The sequence below is a fragment of the Alternaria atra genome (assembly GCF_907166805.1).
Source record: "Alternaria atra isolate CS162 genome assembly, contig: 23, whole genome shotgun sequence".
Taxonomy (NCBI): Eukaryota; Fungi; Ascomycota; class Dothideomycetes; order Pleosporales; family Pleosporaceae; genus Alternaria; species Alternaria atra.
This window is the reverse complement of record NW_025091321.1, coordinates 1,425,460-1,442,541: the sequence shown is the minus strand read 5'-3', so window position 1 is coordinate 1,442,541 and position 17,082 is coordinate 1,425,460. Positions and strand designations below refer to the sequence as shown.

Here is a 17,082-nt window from a genome sequence, read left to right as displayed (position 1 = left end):
GCTGGATTGGTGAAGCAGGCTCAGAATATGTAAGAAATTGAATATCATAAACTCGACGCCGTTAAGAGACCCCGGCGAGGGTCTCCGGCGCCGAGCTCAATCGCAAATTATGTCATCCTAGGATGGGGAGGTGTGGTGTGGAGGCTGGAGACTTACCAGTGGAGCTATGGGTGTTGGATCGTAGCTGTCGGTCTTCAGATTAGTGCGTCTGAGCAGCAGGCGCAAGCGTGCATTGCGCTGGCATCTATGAGGCGAATGATCTAGGAGATAGTGGTCGTGAGACGCGCGTTGGCGACTGCATATAGTCGCGACGGTTGTCGAGAGTAAAGACAAAGCATAGAGTTTGCGGTACTGATGAGAAGACAATGGAAGTCGCGCTCGCGGAAAACTTTAAGGAAGCGCTAGTGCCAAGGCGCCTTTCGCTTGTGCACGGTCCCGGCACCACACGCGAAATTCGATTGTCCGGACATCAGACATTACTTACTCCCGACCAGAACATCAACACCGAATCCTATTTCCGACCGGTACGCTCTCGACGCTGCAATACTTGACGTTTCTCGCAACCTAACATTTAATTGCAGCACATATCGACGAAATGGGTGACGCCGAAATCACAACGAGCGCCTGGAGGCTGGTCGAGGTCGGCCGTGTGGTTCTCTTCAACGAGGGCCAGTACGAGGGCCGCCTCGCTGCCATTGTCGAGATCATTGACCACAAGCGTGTATGGAGAATCCGCGATTCAGGTGCTGTTCAGCGGCTCACAGAGACATAGGTCCTCATCGATGGTCCCTCGGAGAAGGCCCCCATCCCTCGCCAGGAAATCGCGCTTGCCAAACTCTCTCTTACACCCATCGTCATCCCCAAGCTGCCCCGCGCCTCCGGTGTTGGCCACGTCGCGAAGAAGTGGGAGGAGCACAAGGTCCAACAAAAGTTCGACGAGAGCGCATGGGCCAAGAAGCGTGCGGCTATGCAGAAGAGGCGGGGACTGAACGACTTTGAGCGCTTCAAGGTCATGAAGATCAGGAAGCAGGTACGTTATTCCGTGTACCTGTGCTTTCGAATGCGACTATTCGGACCACATGTGGTACATCGGATGCGACTGAAGAACACGCTGGCTAACAAGATGCAGGCTCGCTTCGAGGTCCAGAAGACCTTCGCCAAGATCCGCGCCAGCGCAAAGGCATAGGTAGTCTAGATGCTGTCGGGAGACAGGCGTTGTGGTGGTCGCTGCATGCAGGTGACGGAGAGGCATGACGTGCATTTCATGAGCATTCCGAAGGCGACCTCAAAGGCATTCAAAAATTCAAGACCTGGTTTCGGGTGAATAAGTCCAATGTTTGGCACGGTGCAATTCGGTTTGGGAAAGGTTTACTCGGCTCTCGCATGCATTCCACATGTAGCAAGAGAGTTCAATCCACAAATTCATGAACACACACGAAAAGTGCAACTAGAATTGCAATTTGATACCCCCTTTGAAATGATTGTTTGGGTGAAATACGCGACATAAGCCCTGGAAGTGATTGTGATAGTTCGTCATTGCCAGTTCTGCTGTACTGAAAGCTGCCCGCGCTAAACCGCCCACAAATCATTTTTGGAAGCTCCGACCCCAACTCCGCGAACCTCGATATTGCAGCACCACCAACACCTGTAGTCACCCACAAACCGACAAAATGGCCAACCCCCGCATTGAAGAGCTCCCCGACGAGCCCGAGAAGAAGAACGTCCAGATCGAGGAGGATGAGTCTAGCGACGAGTCCGAGGGCGAGGAGGGCGAGGTCAGCGTGCCCGCGGGCTCCTCCGTTGCTGTCCACTCTCGCAACGAGAAGAAGGCTCGCAAGGCCATCGCCAAGCTCGGACTGAAGCATATTGACGGCATCACACGCGTCACCCTCCGCCGACCGAAGAACGTGAGTGCTTTCCGCGCAATGCTTCGAGGAAGCCGCAGCCTTGGAGTCAACAAACAAGAGCTGCGGGCAGGGCCATTGAATATTGCTAGGGGCCAGACTAACAACCCTCTCAGATCCTCTTCGTCATCAACCAGCCCGACGTCTACAAGTCCCCCTCAAGCAACACCTGGATGTAGGTAGCTGCCCCTCCATTGCACATGCCACCTGCTGACCCCGCACCAGCATCTTCGGTGAGGCCAAGATCGAGGACCTGAACTCCCAGGCTCAGGCTTCCGCCGCCCAGCAGCTCGCTCAAGCTGAGGCCGCATCCCACGACCACGCCGGCCACGACCACGGCGACGAGGAGGGCAAGGGCAAGGGCAAGGCTGTCGAGGACAAGAAGGACGAGGAGGAGGAGGAGGACGACGACGATGAGGAGATCGACGACTCTGGTCTTGAGGCCAAGGACATCGAGCTCGTCATGCAGCAGGCCAGCGTTTCGCGGAAGAAGGCTGTCAAGGCCCTCAAGGAGAACGACAACGATATCGTAAACTCCATCATGGCGCTGAGCATATAGGCTGTTCCAGTCTAGGTGTCTGGGTGTAAAAGGTGGATGACGACTTCAGAGGCATCGCAGGGTCGAAAGACTGTCTGCCTGCTCATGTAAAAGAATCTATCAACATGAATCTTTACGAAAGATTGATGTGGCCGTCCTTGGTCCATTCGAAAGCCTTGGTGCCCAATGAGCTGCTCTCGTGTTGACATGTGTGAGCGGTTTGAGACGAGATCGAAGGGAAACCTTCCAATTGCAAGCTATCAAAGACATCAAAGAGCAGTGACGAGGTGAGGACTAGCACAACTCAGCTCCAACATGTCATATGTGTGAGATTGGATGAGAGACTCACCTACCACTTGGTATGTTGACTTACTTTCATTGGCGCATTCGTCTTCCAGGCTTCGAGCACTGGCGGCAACTTCACAGTAGCCTTGTGAGATGAGGTGAGATGCAACAAGCATAACTTCTAGCGGACGATCATCAGATGCTTAATGTAGCTGCGTCCAGTTGTGTGCACGTGGACGTTAGCTTAGGTACCTTGAGGCTCTTTCTGACATGGGCTGGCTGATGAGCGGATTTCAGCCTCAGGGACCTATCCGCATGCGCCTGTCGAGAACCAGTAAGAAGCCCCAAGAAAAGTGATGTCGATTTGTTAGGGACTACTAGCCCTTTTGCAGGGTCGCGCGATCCGGGAGGGAGGTTCCACGCCGTGCTTATGCCTCTGGCTGATGGGATGAATGGTGTAGGTTCGTTGTGTTCGAGGACATTTCCAAACATGGAACGCAGAACGCCTAGTTGCTCAGCAGCGCATTTGTCAGGCATCGTTCGGAAACGATGTTATCCGGATAGCGCTCTTGTTGGCATTCTTGAATTACATCAGGATTTGTAGGTAACAGCGGTGAAGTTGTAGAAGGAACGGTGCTCAGCCACAGGCTAGACCAGCCACAGCGGACAAATCCGATTGTCCTGGTTCTTCTACCATCAGCACGGAGACGGGTAGAAATCAGCCTCAGCCTCACGACGACCGATTTTGCTTAGCTGTTCTTGATCACACAGACGTATCCAGATATACGACGGAAAGTCGACTTTCCGAACATGTTTCGCAGTCTCCGTTAGGATTGCGCCTACCTGATCAACTCCATATCTCTACATCATCGAGCTCAGCTACTACGCTACCTGTCAATTTTCAACATAGCATTAACTAGATACATAGTTTTCTCCGCATTGCCAACGGCGATGATGTTATTTTAGACTCTGCTGTGGACCCACTTTTGCTCGCAAGGCTGGACAATATCGAATACACCACCAATGAGCGATCTTCCCACTCTCTCGGCATCGGGTCCGTGGCTATTAGCATCATAGTATCCCTACAAAACTCACTGGCTCAGATCTACCGGGCCGCTGGACCCACAAGCAAGTCACATAGCCCTTATCCATGACCTATAATCTGACCATAGCACTTGCGTTTGATGTGCCGCAGACCTTTTGATGCAAGTCAACGGCCTATCAGAATGGAAATATTAACTTTATAGTATATATCTCAAGCGCACGGAGACTCTCAAAAGGACGAGGCTGATCATTCTCATACCTATAGGATCCGGAATCTTACTTGATCTTCCACATTTGATCATACACAGCTGTCTATGCACACTTGGCACTGATGTCTTGGACTACTGTGAGCTTTTATGACGATATGGCGTCCAAATCTGACCTCTAGGAGTTTGATTGCATACGATCTTGGCTGCTGGCTCCTGAACTGCCTCACGACATACACACATCCAGCATGACTGGACTATAGTTGCGAGAGTCATGCACCATAACTACATGAGCACTGGAAGATTCCTATATAACACTGCAGCTATCTCTACTAACTGATGGATTTATCACAGCAAGCAGCTTCTCTCATATCTCTACCTACATCAACTTCGACGTCACCTAGCCAGTCCAGTTCAGCTTCGATCGCTAATACATGTCCACTCACTCTACATCCTCCATCGACACCGAGCACAGTGAATACAGCAATCCACCAGCGCGCAGATATAGAGTACTAGAGTTTGCCAGGATGTCTTCTACACGAAAAATCACCTCCGTATGTTTCCATTCGCTGTATGGACTTCGATCTTAGTCTTGCTGATATTGTGTTGCAATAGGCTGAAAAGGCACAATACATCCAAGCGCTACGATCCCACCAGTTCAATACCATAGCTGAACTTGTCCGCGTCGAGCAGGCTTTTGCAAAGCTCGGTACACCAGACTGCAGTGAACCCATGACATCGGCTTGTAAGCGTATACAGACCTGGCCAGTTTGGAACAGAAGACTAAAATTGCTTACCAGGGAAGTACTACGTTGAATCGCACAGCTTGTTGACCGAGCTCCGCGGTCTGACAAGAAACTATCCTTTCAGGTGAGTTGCCCTCAACATGTTCTAGTAACGCACATGATCGCTTCCAGTGTATAAGCTGATACCGTCCAAGTTCCGACGCCCTGGACGAAGCGAAAAGGCGTGTCTACGCCGATCCTGCAAGTAACCGTTCGTGGAACTTATGTTGGTTAGTTCTGAACAAGATACAAACTGAGTACGTTCGCCAGGACATACACCAACTTGCAAGGAACCTTGTTGATGCCAAAACAGCCAGCTTCTTCTATACTATGCGCATTATCAGGCGTTGCAGCCGGCCATGTGGGCAGGCCGTACGCCTTCTGCTGAGCAAATTACCCAACTCACTAACGCTTTCATCAACGAATGGAACTGGGCTCTTGGCCAGATGTTAGGACGTTGGTCGCAGCCACCAGCTCGATGAGTTAGAGGAATGATCAGCTTATAGATGTATTGGTGACGGTGTTGATCGCTGTCTTGATTTCTATACTTTCATAGTGGCTATCTGCTGCCTGTACACTCGTTTGCATCATGGCGCTATAGATCTCCTTGAATACTACTATCATCTTCTGTATGGAATGTCTAGAACTTCTCACAGGCGGGTCTCATGTCCAGCTCATGAGTCCACAGGCAAGGCTTCTGCTGATGTAGCCAAAGATAAGTCTCGCCAACCGCATCGGCGCTCATCTTCTTGCCCACCTTCTGATCTTCTCCATCTTCATCTACAATCGCGCCATTGCCAATCGTATGTACGACATGTACTCCCTTCTCGCTCATTTCGCGAGCCAATGTCTGCGCCAGTTGACGAACGGACGCGCGACTAGCACCATACGCAGCGAATTGTGCATTACATCGGAGCGCACCAAGAGTGCCGGTGAATATGAGGGTCTGTTAAACATGATTAGTTTCATACCAACATCGTGATGTTGAAGGTCATGCTTACGCCCTTCTTCTCCGCTCCATCCATCAAGCCCGCCTCCCCATGATCCACGAAGAACCTCTTCAGACTCTCCTGTGCAAATGTGAATGCTCCACCAACATACGTCTCCAAACTTTCTTCAAAGTCTTCCCTTGTCTCCTCCAAGAACGGCTTCTTGCTCGAATGCTTGATACTGTATATCGCCAGCTTCAGCTTTAGGCCCTCGAAGCTCTCGTGTGCCTTTATATCTGCGAAAGCCTTCTCCAAAGATTCCTTTGAGGTGTCGCTCGGGAATGCTTCGAGTATCGCGTTTTCGTTGGTGGAGTGGACTTTGGAGATGACGGTTTGCAGGTTTTCAGGACGCCTGGCTAGCAGCGCAACGGCGAGGTTACCGTGTTTTGGAGATGAGAGGATTCGTGCAATTCCTGTGCCCTAAGCTTGGCGTTAGAATCATATGTATGCTGTTGCGTTTACTGGACAACCTACAGTAGCAGGACCGGCTCCGATGAGAATGGCAAGACCCGAGGGCGGCATTGTTAAGTTCTTTTCGAGGATTACCAAAGATTGATCTTGCTCTAGAGTCTCGTTGCTGTTGTTCTGTTCGCCGAGGCTTGATCCTCGCTGATTGCATCATGACTGGCTATGCGGGGAGTGGCGTCTACAGCGAAGATTGCTTGTTATCTCCGATATATCCTGATATACTGTTTGCCACAGAATGTCTTTCAATGTCGACACTACGGTTGACTGGTTCAGGTGTAAAGATACGTATACATATATATACCCATTGATATTACGGGGTCAACAATTTCTGTATACCTGTTACAATTGCTGACATTCCTGTTGGAATCTTAAAGCCAGAGAGTGGTAGATATGACGTCGTCTCTTATCCTTCAGGAAAGACCGACAGAATACGGAACCTATTGAATACCTCACGAGTTATAGTGACCGTGTTGAGCTGCTTTGGAGACAGAGTCGAGTGATTAGATTGTTTCGAAAAAGTGAAGACGGAGCTGTATCTCGACTGCCCGAGCAGTGGACGGTTCTTCGTTACGAGTTCCCTTTTCTTATCCAGTCTCCAGGCAAAGCTTTGGGGGTCACAGTCTCGCACTCTGTGATCTCGGCATACTGGTCTTGGCTCTCATGCGCATGGTAGTACGCGTACAACGAAATTGGTAGGGTTCAGGCCAGTAGAATCCTACACCAACTTGGCCCAAATTCGCCGTACACCCGAAGTCCCTCTGTTCTTCACACCCCCTCATTCCTCTTTTGAAGTTCCAGTGCGGTCTAGACCTTCGCATACCCACACCAGATCCTCAGACATTGAGATAGCTACCCAGTCACAATATCATGTGTAGTTTTGCATCCTAGGAAGTCGGCATGAAGCCGAAGTGAGCTAAGAGACCCTGAGGTAAGGAACGTGTTATATAAGAAGAGATGTAGCGTCCCGGCATTAGTTAAGATTAGCTATGATTAATCATCGTTTGCGTGGTGAATCGTTTCAGGGCGTATCATGATGACATACGATTCCAGTTAGTGTGATTCTCGTGGTGGAATTTTCAGCTCTGTTCTTCTGGTTACCAACTCTCCTCATCAGAGAGATCGAGAGTCGACTCAATGCTGATATCGTAGCGTACTAAAGCTCCTGTGCGAAGGGCACTATACCTATAAATATTGATGTCGACAAGAAAGAGATTTAAGGAGCGTGGTACTGTAGATAAGAATCAGCAAAGGCAGGCGTCTGCGCCTGCCTTTTGTGATGCGCCCAAGCGTTGGGGTAGTTCTCCCTGTATCTATGGGTACGCGCCGGGGCTAGCATCTATAGCGCCTGTGACGTGCATGAAAAGGCCATGTGCTCGGACCCCTGCTGACACTAACGGAAGAGCCGACTAGGATATTGATTGGCTACTAAGAGCAAGCTAATAGCGAATATGAACAAGGCCGAGGTCGCTACGCCTGTAAGGAAATCTAACTTCTTTCCCAACTCCTCCTCTTACATAGGATCGTCGATAGCCTCTTCGCAGGGGCGCAGCTCATAAACCATCACGAAAATTGCGATATTCTCGATCCGGCATCCCCTGGCCCCACCTCGTGTTTCACTCCAGGTTTCGCTCACCGATCAGCAGCCACAAACGAGATCTCCTCATTGGAACATCATGTCGTCACGGTCGTTATACGCGCTCTTCTCCATGTCCATACAGCCTCAAGCGAGAAAGCAGTGCAGTACTGACCCACGAACTCATGTCTGGCCCTACGGATGCTCATCCGTTAGGTTCGGCAAGATCTCCCGCATCTATGGGTACCAACGGTTCACTTTCGTGACCAAAACTGCTGCTCCTCATGTATAGATGTCGTCAGATGCTCTGGATGTAGGAGCGTGGGCAGGCTAGAAAGAAATGGGAGCTACTACGCATCGAAAGAATTAGTTCAGCATTTGAGCCCGACATATTTAACACAACATGTCCTGAAGATCGTACTGGTTATGTACGAGACGTACTCCTTCGACGAAACGTATACTTATTTTGTTCCTCACAGGCCCAGGCAGCCTCGCGTGTGGCTATGGCGAAGGAGTGGAAGCACAATGCTCAACTCGGCAGTGCTCGCGACCAGGCCCATTCGAATTAGCGAGAGTTACAGTCTTGAGACTCGGCGAGCTTGCCCGACGTATGCGCCACATTATAAGCGCGCAAGCTACCTCTACTTCACCGACTACACGCTAGTGAGACTGGGCCGAATTTCCTCTTGAGCTTGTGCCGCAATTTAACAGTAACCCATTAAAGCTCACATGTATCGCAATAAAATCAGAGGAATGGCGCATCAGACAAGTTCACATAGGAGGTCGGTTATGACTGAGCATACTTAGCTCAGCTGACGCTGCGAGCAGGCTTTTCATTAATCCAAGTTTCCTTCAGTACGGGATCAACATGGTATCCAAAGGGTTATGTGCTTATTCCAAGCACAGCCAGGTCTAGAGCACTATCAACGCTGAGCCGATGTTAATATTACCCCATCTGTTGGTGGCATGACAGCCACCTGCGAATCTAGGGTGAAATTGCCAATCGAATACACATGCATCCCGATACAGATATTGATCCGACCCCACAACGACCCACGTGTGTAATTACGGATGTATATGTCTGTAAAAAGACAACATGCCTCTTGCCGACTTCCCAGAAGCAGTCGGAGCCGAGCCAGTGCAAATATAACGTTATGCAAGCAATGAAGTTGGGGACGCGCCGCAAGGCTGAGTACAAAGGACCATATTATACTCAGAAGCGAGCTAGACGCTGCAACTGGCGTGATCTCCTCAACATACCTGGCCGACTAGCTGCACGTTCATGCAATAATTACGCACATTATGAAGGCTACAGCGGATGTAGCTGATCACGCCTACAATATACGGCACTAAACCGATGCGCAGTTGAAGTACCCTTATTAAGGTATGTCATGAGGCTACGGTAAAGATGCCGCCCTAGTCATGCGTAGTGCAGTACGCCCTTCTTCAAGCGCTCTAGCTCTTCACTACATGCGTGTGACAAGCGAACGGCCCGGCAGCGGATGTGTCATATTCCTATCAGGCAAAGTCCAGTCGCATTTAGCGGTGAGCTAGATCTCGATACGGGAGTGCCCTCCAGTACACATAAGCTTTCCCGATAATTGTGATCAGAGCGGTTGAGAAGAAACGAATGCCTCAACTATGAGTAGATAACTGCATCATTCGATCAATTAAAGGTATACAGGTCATAGCGCGATCACCGGAGATGGTTCTTTTACGTAGGCCGTATCCTTCGGAATTCGACTACTGCAACCCTGGGCCCAACAGATGCGACACTAGGATGTGTTGGCATGGGAGGGGTGCAGACACTGTAAATACTGGAATACACCAATAGCAAAAGGTCACCCTCGTAAGCTGAGGGCTCGGCAGTGCAACTTGAACCTATTTGGCCAATAAAGCGCATATATCTGCAGACCCTGACCGTTGCGCAGCTCAACGTGGTCGCAGATGGGCGGTTCCGAGGCGTCTTGCATTGGAGCTGCAGCGTGGCCCGGACCACCGCTGCCCATATTGCCCAGCAACACGCTATCATGCCGTCTGGTTGCAGAGAGATTCCGGTGAGCCACAGCTGCTGTCATGTATGGTAGTCGTATGTTGGTTTATGGGCTGTTCATCAAGTACGGTGAAAGGCCAAGGCTCAATACTGAGGTACAAGAATCCTTGCCATCACCTTCGCAAATCGCGGGATAGGTCTCAGATCAGAAATTAGTGCTTTCGACCACATGCTGACATTTCACGAGTTGAGCATGGAGATAAGATCCGATGAAGATATCAGGCCTGCCTGTTTCAATCCACGTGCATGTGCAGGAGCTGGGCGAATAGTGACGACTTACTATACCTAACAATGGTAAGCTCTTTGACATAGGGCTGATGCAAATCAGGAAGTGCCTGCTTTTTATAGGTCAAGCTTCTTCAAGGATCGCATGCACACATCGAAGTTTCGATGTGCCGCGCGAACGTCTATCAATATCAGAGCCACGTTCCGGCGGGCCTTCGCATCGCATCGCTTTCTGCCACCGGCATGCCTTCGCGAGCTTTGAAGTACGATCCTTAGAGTGAATTTTGTGGCAATCATGGGGCCACATGATTCTCCCGAGGAAGAACCTGCCAGTAAGCAGGTCTGATCAGTGCGGTGGAGAAGTTGGTGGAGGCAGAAGACCCAATTTCGCCTGTGTGGCAAAGCTTCGATGCGTTCCGCTGCGTCCCCCTCCCCCCCTCATGAGCGTTTAGACCCGAGTTGTAGGGTGGTTCAGTGAAGATTTTCCCACTGCCGCGGCGGCTGACTGGCAGGCATTAGCGTATATGGCATCAGGTGACGAATCACGATAAGACGGGAAGGATACACATAGGTACATGGTCACCCACCCACCCGCAACCGTCCAGGCTAGCGGGAATAGCTTTCGGCCCTGTTCCAATGGTCCGGCGACTAAAATTCGATGTCAGTCTCTCGTTAGCAAGTGCGGCTCCGTCAGCTCTAAATTCACACACCGTGACAACGGCGGCGTGCGATTACGCGATGAACATCCTCAAGAGAACCCCATTCATCGAGAATGCGGTATAAGAACGCCTTCCTCAGGCTCACTCCTGAATCGCAACATTACAACTACATCTACAAACGCACCTACAGTCGATCAATACGAACTTTAGAATATTCAATTTGAACCTCACTCTACAACGAAACATCCACAGTAACCGATCAGTCAACATGTCGTCTCCCGCACTCAGTGCGAGATCCTCTTTTGAGAGTTTGCACAGTAACTCTTCGTCCATATTCAGTTCTCCTGATAAACTTGCCCCAGCTGTGACAGGACCCATGGTATGGCAAGGGGACGAGCTGAACCCAGCCGAGTACGTAGTCAACCTTAACGACCGCGATATTCGGGATATAAGAGCCGCCATTATCAAGTTCAAGCGTGAGTACTCCTCGTTGATTATTATGCGCACATGCTAATTTACGCCTCCAGTCTCGCGCCTTCCGCGGACAAAGATAAACCAGAAAAGTTTTGATCTCGGCAACCCGGGATTGGCTAGCAGGCTCTCCTCAATCAGCAAAGAGATTCACCACGGTAGAAACGTGGTCGTGCTCCGGGGTCTGGATAGTGCTTACCTCAACGACGAAGAGGCTGTTATTGCTTTTGCGGGCGTATGCTCATACGTCTGCCCAGAACGAGCAACCGATTCTTATGCCAACCAAACACTGAGTCACGTTCTCGACGCCACCAAGAAGACAGTTCCAAAAGACTGTAAAGACATAGGTCTCGCCGGCTCCAAGATCACTGCGGCCATGGATTTTCACAGTGACCGCTTCTCTGGTGACGTCATCGCTCTGTATGTACGCGACGACGGCGGTCCTAATGCTGGCGGCGAGCAATTCGTTGTGAGCTTTTCGAAAATTTACAATGAGCTTCTCGAGAAGGACCCAGAAGTACTGGAGACGATGGCGGAGCCCAATTGGCCCTTTGAGCTAAAGCAAAAGTAAGCTTGGCCTTGTCGTATCTGATGTTAAGGAAGTTTGCTAATTTACTTCAGGGATGGAGCGCCTTACCTCGAATTGGGTCCTACGCTCTTTTTCTCCAAGGGCAAACCCATGTGCCAGCTAGTCAAGGCTCCACTTCTTGGTACTGATACCATCCCGCGTGATACGAGCATGCCAAAGGTTACTCGGAAGCAGCTGCATGCAATGCATGCCGTTGAAGAGCTAGCCAAGCGCTTCTCCACTAAAGTCGACCGGAAGCAGGGCGACATCCAATTCCTCCATAACCTTTCTGTCATGCACGCTCGCGCAGAGTACCGTGGCATCGACGGTCAGGCTAGTACCCGGCACCTTTTGCGCATGTTCCTCCGCGATTCCACAAACGCTTGGGAGAAGCCGGTTAGCTTCCGTAACAACTTTGACGATCCGTTCACTCCCGGCAGACCTCAGAGCCTCCCTGTCTTTGACACAGACCCATGGCGCTGCATCAGCGGCCGCGAGAGCCACGGCTAGACACTGCCGTGATGACTAACTTAAGGGAGGAATTTTATCCGCAAGATCCCAACAGGCGTAATGGCAGTTAGAACGGCATTGTCAAATTGTCACACATCTTGCGACTTTAATGTGAGGGTTTGTGTAGCTTTTTTTCTGTATCCATAGTCTTTCCTTTCAGTATCTCTCTGTTAACTAGACCAACGGTAGACACACTCAAATATTCATCAGATTCATTTCGCGCCTCTCTCTCAATAGAACCGCAATTCGTATTTAGCAGGCTAGAAAATGACTCGCGATAGCCATTTCTCATGACTGGGTATCAAAAAATATGGTGGAACAACATGACGCGGGCGGAACGTTACGCTCCAGCTTCCTTGAAAAGCTTTACGATCCATTCACTTGATGTGGACCAGTGCGTTGCGGCAAACCCGGTAAGCGGCGGCTGGAAGCGATCTATGCTGGTTAACAGATGACTTGCAGTAGCGGATCTACGGTACCAACTTACCGGGCTTATTTCGGTCAAATAGATTCGCAATGAGTGTGACATATGCGAATCCTTCGGCATCAATATGACCTCGCTCCCGGAGTTCTTCCGGATTGTCGCGTGCTAACTTGAAGGGCGAGTAGCCGCGGAGGATGCAGCGCCAGTGATATAGCAGGACTGGAAAAGCAAATTCCCACTTCTTGATCTGAGTGGTCACTACGTTGCTGACCTGGTTTTCGATCAACTAGCGGAGTTAGACGAAGCAAAATCTTTACCCAAAAAAAACTCTCGCCAAACTTACCGTGCCATTCTTCGACTTGATGTAGTCTTGCGCGCCGTGATGGATGTACTCAAGGTTCCAGAAAATGACATAGAATGCCAGGAAAAGCTCATACCAAGGCTTGATTCTGGGCTTGAAAATCAGCGTCGCTAGCTCCTTGACGAAAAGCTTTTCCAATTTGCGGAGATATTTCACAGCCGCAACATCCATCTGGTGAGTTATGGCGCCAGGAAGCGGGCGATCGCATGAGTTTCGGTCGTATGCTTCATAGTCGCTACGACCAAGTCTTCGATAGTCGTACTCGCGTATACCAGGTATGTTCTCCGAGAAGACCGAGCCATATCCCTGCGAGACAACCGAGAGACACTGGAGTCGCATTGCAAGGTCGAGGGCTTTGCTTCCAGTTACCCTTCGCATGCGTACCACTTCCTGATAGGTATGATAAGCGACTTCATCCTGCCGAATTCGAGCAAAAATCCACTCTTCAATCGCAGGCTGAAGGCTGGAGAAGTAGCGTTCGTAGGCCAGGACGAGATTCGCAGTATCGTATATGGCGTATGCCGGCTGCTCGACGGACGGCACTTGTCCATCCCTATTTGACCAGACAGATGTCGCTACATCAAGTGAACCGCGTGTCGGGCTGTATGGTCGAAAGGCGATGCGCAAAGGCTGTGCATTCGGTATAGGGCCGTAGCCGGGAAGGTTCCAGATGATCTCCATTTCGTAGAGTTGACTGTTGTGTAGCCAGTCGTAACCGAGGAATTCGGCTTCCTCTTGGTGCTCACGACCATTGCCTGTTCGACAGTGAGAACGTTACATGTTAGAGGCACTGTAATGACTTACACCGACGTATAAGACTTGTATCTTCGAGATGCTCTCTGTAACACGGCTCACGAAATGACCTGGCGTGGCCTGTGATCTTCTCACACTTTTCACACGGGTCTCCTTCGTCACACTACGTACGTTAGTCTTAGATTTGTTTTCGTGAGGGATATACATACTCCAGATTTGTAGAATCTACAACGGACGCATATGCGCTTGGTCTTGCGCATAGTATGGGTCTTCTCCCTTTGCCTGTCCTGGAGAGGGCCTTTCCGCTTGGACACCTTCAGCTTCTCCTGTCGTTCAACGAAAGATGAAGGGACCTTGGCTGCTTTCTTCTTCGGTGGTGGCCTATGCTGAGCTAGTAACTGGCCTGCTCGATCCATATGCTCGACTGGGACCGGATGCTGTGGAAAAAGTTCCTGCTCAGGTGGTGCTTCGGCGACGTTCCATTCTCGACGCATACTTTGAGGCGGCTCATAAGCAGCGGACACATTGGAAGCTTCGGCTGGGTCAACTATAGGCCAAGGGATAGTAGACGAGCTATGATGTCTCGCATCTGGAGCTCTGGTGGTAACGACATCGCCAACATTACCCGAATACTGCTGGTGCGCTTCCCAGGAGACATCATGATGCAATGGTACCTGTGGCGCGTTGTTGGTGTGCAACAGAACAGCCTGCGGTTGTGAATGCGACAGTTGTGGGACTGGAGGTAACTTCTGAGCATGATTCGAGTATGGTGGGTCTGCCGTATTGGCGGGGGGCTCCTGGAAGACTTAGTCGCGAACCTAGTGCAGGGTACAACGTTGCTTGTGTGCACTTACTGACGAAATGCGCAGCTCGTGAAAGCGGTCTGTACTTCGAAACGCATGGTCCTGAGAGGCCAGGGGTAATGGGTGTCCCAAACTTAGCGCTGGTTGCTGCTGATAGTGGTGTTGCTGCTGCTGCTGATAGTGGCGCGAAACAGTGGGAAGTTGGTGCGGCACGGGCGCGGTCCCCTCCGCATCGCAATAGGGGACAGGTGAGCGCGTCGTGTAGTTCTGCTCTGGTCCAGCATGCTGCCATTCCAGAGGTGTTTGTCTGACGTAACCAGACCAGGCAGTTGGTGCAGACTGCGGGTGCGAGCCAGCGGAATCGACTCCGACCGTAGGGTAATGTAGGAATTGCGCCGTTGACGGGCCGGCAACGTACGAGTCGTGGCTGGGAGCGTTATGATGTTGCTGCCATGGCCCCAAACCATACAACGGGTCGTGGTTGCTTGTGGGGAAGTCCTGGTAGTGCGAAGGAGTTTGGGCGGCATTCCTGTACTGCGAACTGGTGGTAGACATGGAGGGCTGCGGCTGACTGCGTACAACTTCAGAGGACGTGTCGCGAGGGTGCGTGTCGCTCATTCGCTTAGAGGTAATGAGCAAGATCCGTGTAGCAGGGAACGATAGCGGCCTGGGCCGTAAAGCAAAGCCTACACGGTAGATCGTTGCTTTTCGAGTTCGATGGTAGGAAGGCTCGAGGAGGCACCAAAGGCAGGTCGAGAACCACACTGGTTCATGGTGTCGGTGCCATGCATGTCTTAGCTTCCGTTAGGGCTGCATCTCCCCGCAAACCTGCCTCGCGTACCGAACAAACACACAACTTTCGTCTTACTCCCGCGTCTAAACAGCCCATTGTTGATATTCCGTGTGCTTGTTATGCCCAGTCTTGTCTTCGTGGTTCTTATTGTTGTGTCGACCAAGTCCACCCACAAGTCGTATCGAGCTTCTTCAATCCGGAAAATCGCCTGTAAGACGGCAAGGCAAATCTACGTATTCAACTACGGAATTCTGTCCCATCCAATCGCTAGTACCCAACTTCAATCAAGATACTAACCCGGCTTCAATGTCTCAACTTGCTTTATGCATTACCACGTGTAATGGTGTAGTGCAAGCTTGTGATCGTCAAAAAACCTTGGATTGCCTTCCTTCATTCCTCGGAGTAAGCATGCCTTGGTGCGATACCGCATTGCTTTAAATGAGCTGCAAGATTGGATTCCGACACATGTTCCCGAACCGAATACTGCGTTGCGTTGCTATTACCGGGGCGTAGTGATGCTTTTTCCATCTGTAGAAGGTGTACGCCTAGCCACACCAGATGATTTGGATCGCATCTCACTTGTTGCGGCTGCCGCGTTCTTTTCATCACCCACGTTCAAATTTCAGCGTGTTCATTATCGACAGTTCCCTTCGGACACGATAGCGTCTTATTTTGTTCAGTATGAGAAAGCCATGAAAGATCCCACATGCGTAGTGCTTGTTGCAGAAGACGTCCTCGACGAAGACGAATCTAAGCATGTCTACGACGCATTACGGGGGTCTTTCAAGTCGATAACGCGGAGACGACGAGGCATCATAGGAGTATGCAGTATCCAGCTCAAATCTGAATCTGTATACACCCACAAGTTCCAGCCTCCAGGCGTGCTTACTAGCCTCAATGAGCGGTTGAACGTCCAGGACCTTGAAAGAGATCAGAGTATTGAAGCTGTAGAGATCTACAATGCGGTCACGCGTCCAGCGAAGCTCGAGTATGCATGATCGAAATGTCTAAACGGAGAATGCTGACGGCGAGACGATAGGCATCTTGAGGGCAAAATGCGTCTCTGCACTCTAGCAGTGGTACCATTTTATTGGCGTAGAGGTCATGCACGAAGGCTTGTGAGCTTTTGCACCCAATTAGCAGATCTCGACAACGCACTGTTGGTAAGTGCGACTAGATCAGAACGAAGGCTGTTCGGTTAATATGATCCAGGGAGTATCCGCTACGCCTTGTGGTGCCACGGTGGTCTCGAAAGCCGGATTCCAGGAACGAGATTATGTGCGTTACACGCCCTTGGCGACATCGACGCGACAAGCGCAACAAGACAATCTACATACTGCTGGTTTTGAGCTCTGGTAAGATCAAAAGACCGAAAGTGCACGCGGAGGAGCGCTGACCCCAAATTTGAACTGCAGGATCGGGGTGCGCTTGCCCGGCGGTAAATCCGATTCCGGACGCATCGTGACTCGTTCGGAGAGTCCGACTATCTCGAGCTCGGCATCAGCAACATCATCGGTGTGAGATCTTGGCGATCTGTAACCACGTTGGACAGTGAGGCTAGGGCGTAAAGTGTGGTGAGGTTGATATTAGTCTCATCGGTGCGGATTATCTTGTCGGCCTTAGAGTTTCCGGTCAGGCAGGGGCGAGTAAGCTTAGTAGGGATGACGACA

The 17,082-nt window shown here is 50.8% G+C and overlaps 5 protein-coding genes across 5 annotated transcripts; 3 read left to right on the top strand and 2 right to left on the bottom strand.

Moving 5' to 3' along the window:
* Window positions 1–595: 595 nt before the first annotated feature.
* On the top strand, window positions 596–1,186 carry ALTATR162_LOCUS4071 (uncharacterized protein; the record flags this gene model as incomplete). Its single annotated transcript, XM_043311681.1, has 3 exons — window positions 596–721; window positions 773–1,030; window positions 1,130–1,186. The coding sequence occupies 3 exons, from the start codon at window positions 596–598 to the stop codon at window positions 1,184–1,186; spliced, it is 441 nt and encodes a 146-aa protein (XP_043167616.1).
* Window positions 1,187–1,670: 484 nt separating this feature from the next.
* Window positions 1,671–2,463, top strand: ALTATR162_LOCUS4070 (uncharacterized protein; the record flags this gene model as incomplete). Its single annotated transcript, XM_043311680.1, has 3 exons — window positions 1,671–1,907; window positions 2,021–2,079; window positions 2,130–2,463. The coding sequence occupies 3 exons, from the start codon at window positions 1,671–1,673 to the stop codon at window positions 2,461–2,463; spliced, it is 630 nt and encodes a 209-aa protein (XP_043167615.1).
* A 2,939-nt stretch (window positions 2,464–5,402) lies between these two features.
* ALTATR162_LOCUS4069 (uncharacterized protein) lies at window positions 5,403–6,273 on the bottom strand (the record flags this gene model as incomplete). Its single annotated transcript, XM_043311679.1, has 3 exons — window positions 5,403–5,708; window positions 5,764–6,171; window positions 6,226–6,273. 3 exons carry the CDS (start codon window positions 6,271–6,273, stop codon window positions 5,403–5,405), a joined length of 762 nt encoding a protein of 253 aa, XP_043167614.1.
* A 4,724-nt stretch (window positions 6,274–10,997) lies between these two features.
* On the top strand, window positions 10,998–12,278 carry ALTATR162_LOCUS4068 (uncharacterized protein; the record flags this gene model as incomplete). The annotated part of the gene is made up of 3 exons (XM_043311678.1): window positions 10,998–11,205; window positions 11,257–11,767; window positions 11,822–12,278. 3 exons carry the CDS (start codon window positions 10,998–11,000, stop codon window positions 12,276–12,278), a joined length of 1,176 nt encoding a protein of 391 aa, XP_043167613.1.
* Window positions 12,279–12,618: 340 nt separating this feature from the next.
* Window positions 12,619–15,174, bottom strand: ALTATR162_LOCUS4067 (uncharacterized protein; the record flags this gene model as incomplete). The annotated part of the gene is made up of 6 exons (XM_043311677.1): window positions 12,619–12,713; window positions 12,766–12,988; window positions 13,046–13,818; window positions 13,868–13,979; window positions 14,026–14,613; window positions 14,671–15,174. 6 exons carry the CDS (start codon window positions 15,172–15,174, stop codon window positions 12,619–12,621), a joined length of 2,295 nt encoding a protein of 764 aa, XP_043167612.1.
* Between the last annotated feature and the right edge of the window lie 1,908 nt (window positions 15,175–17,082).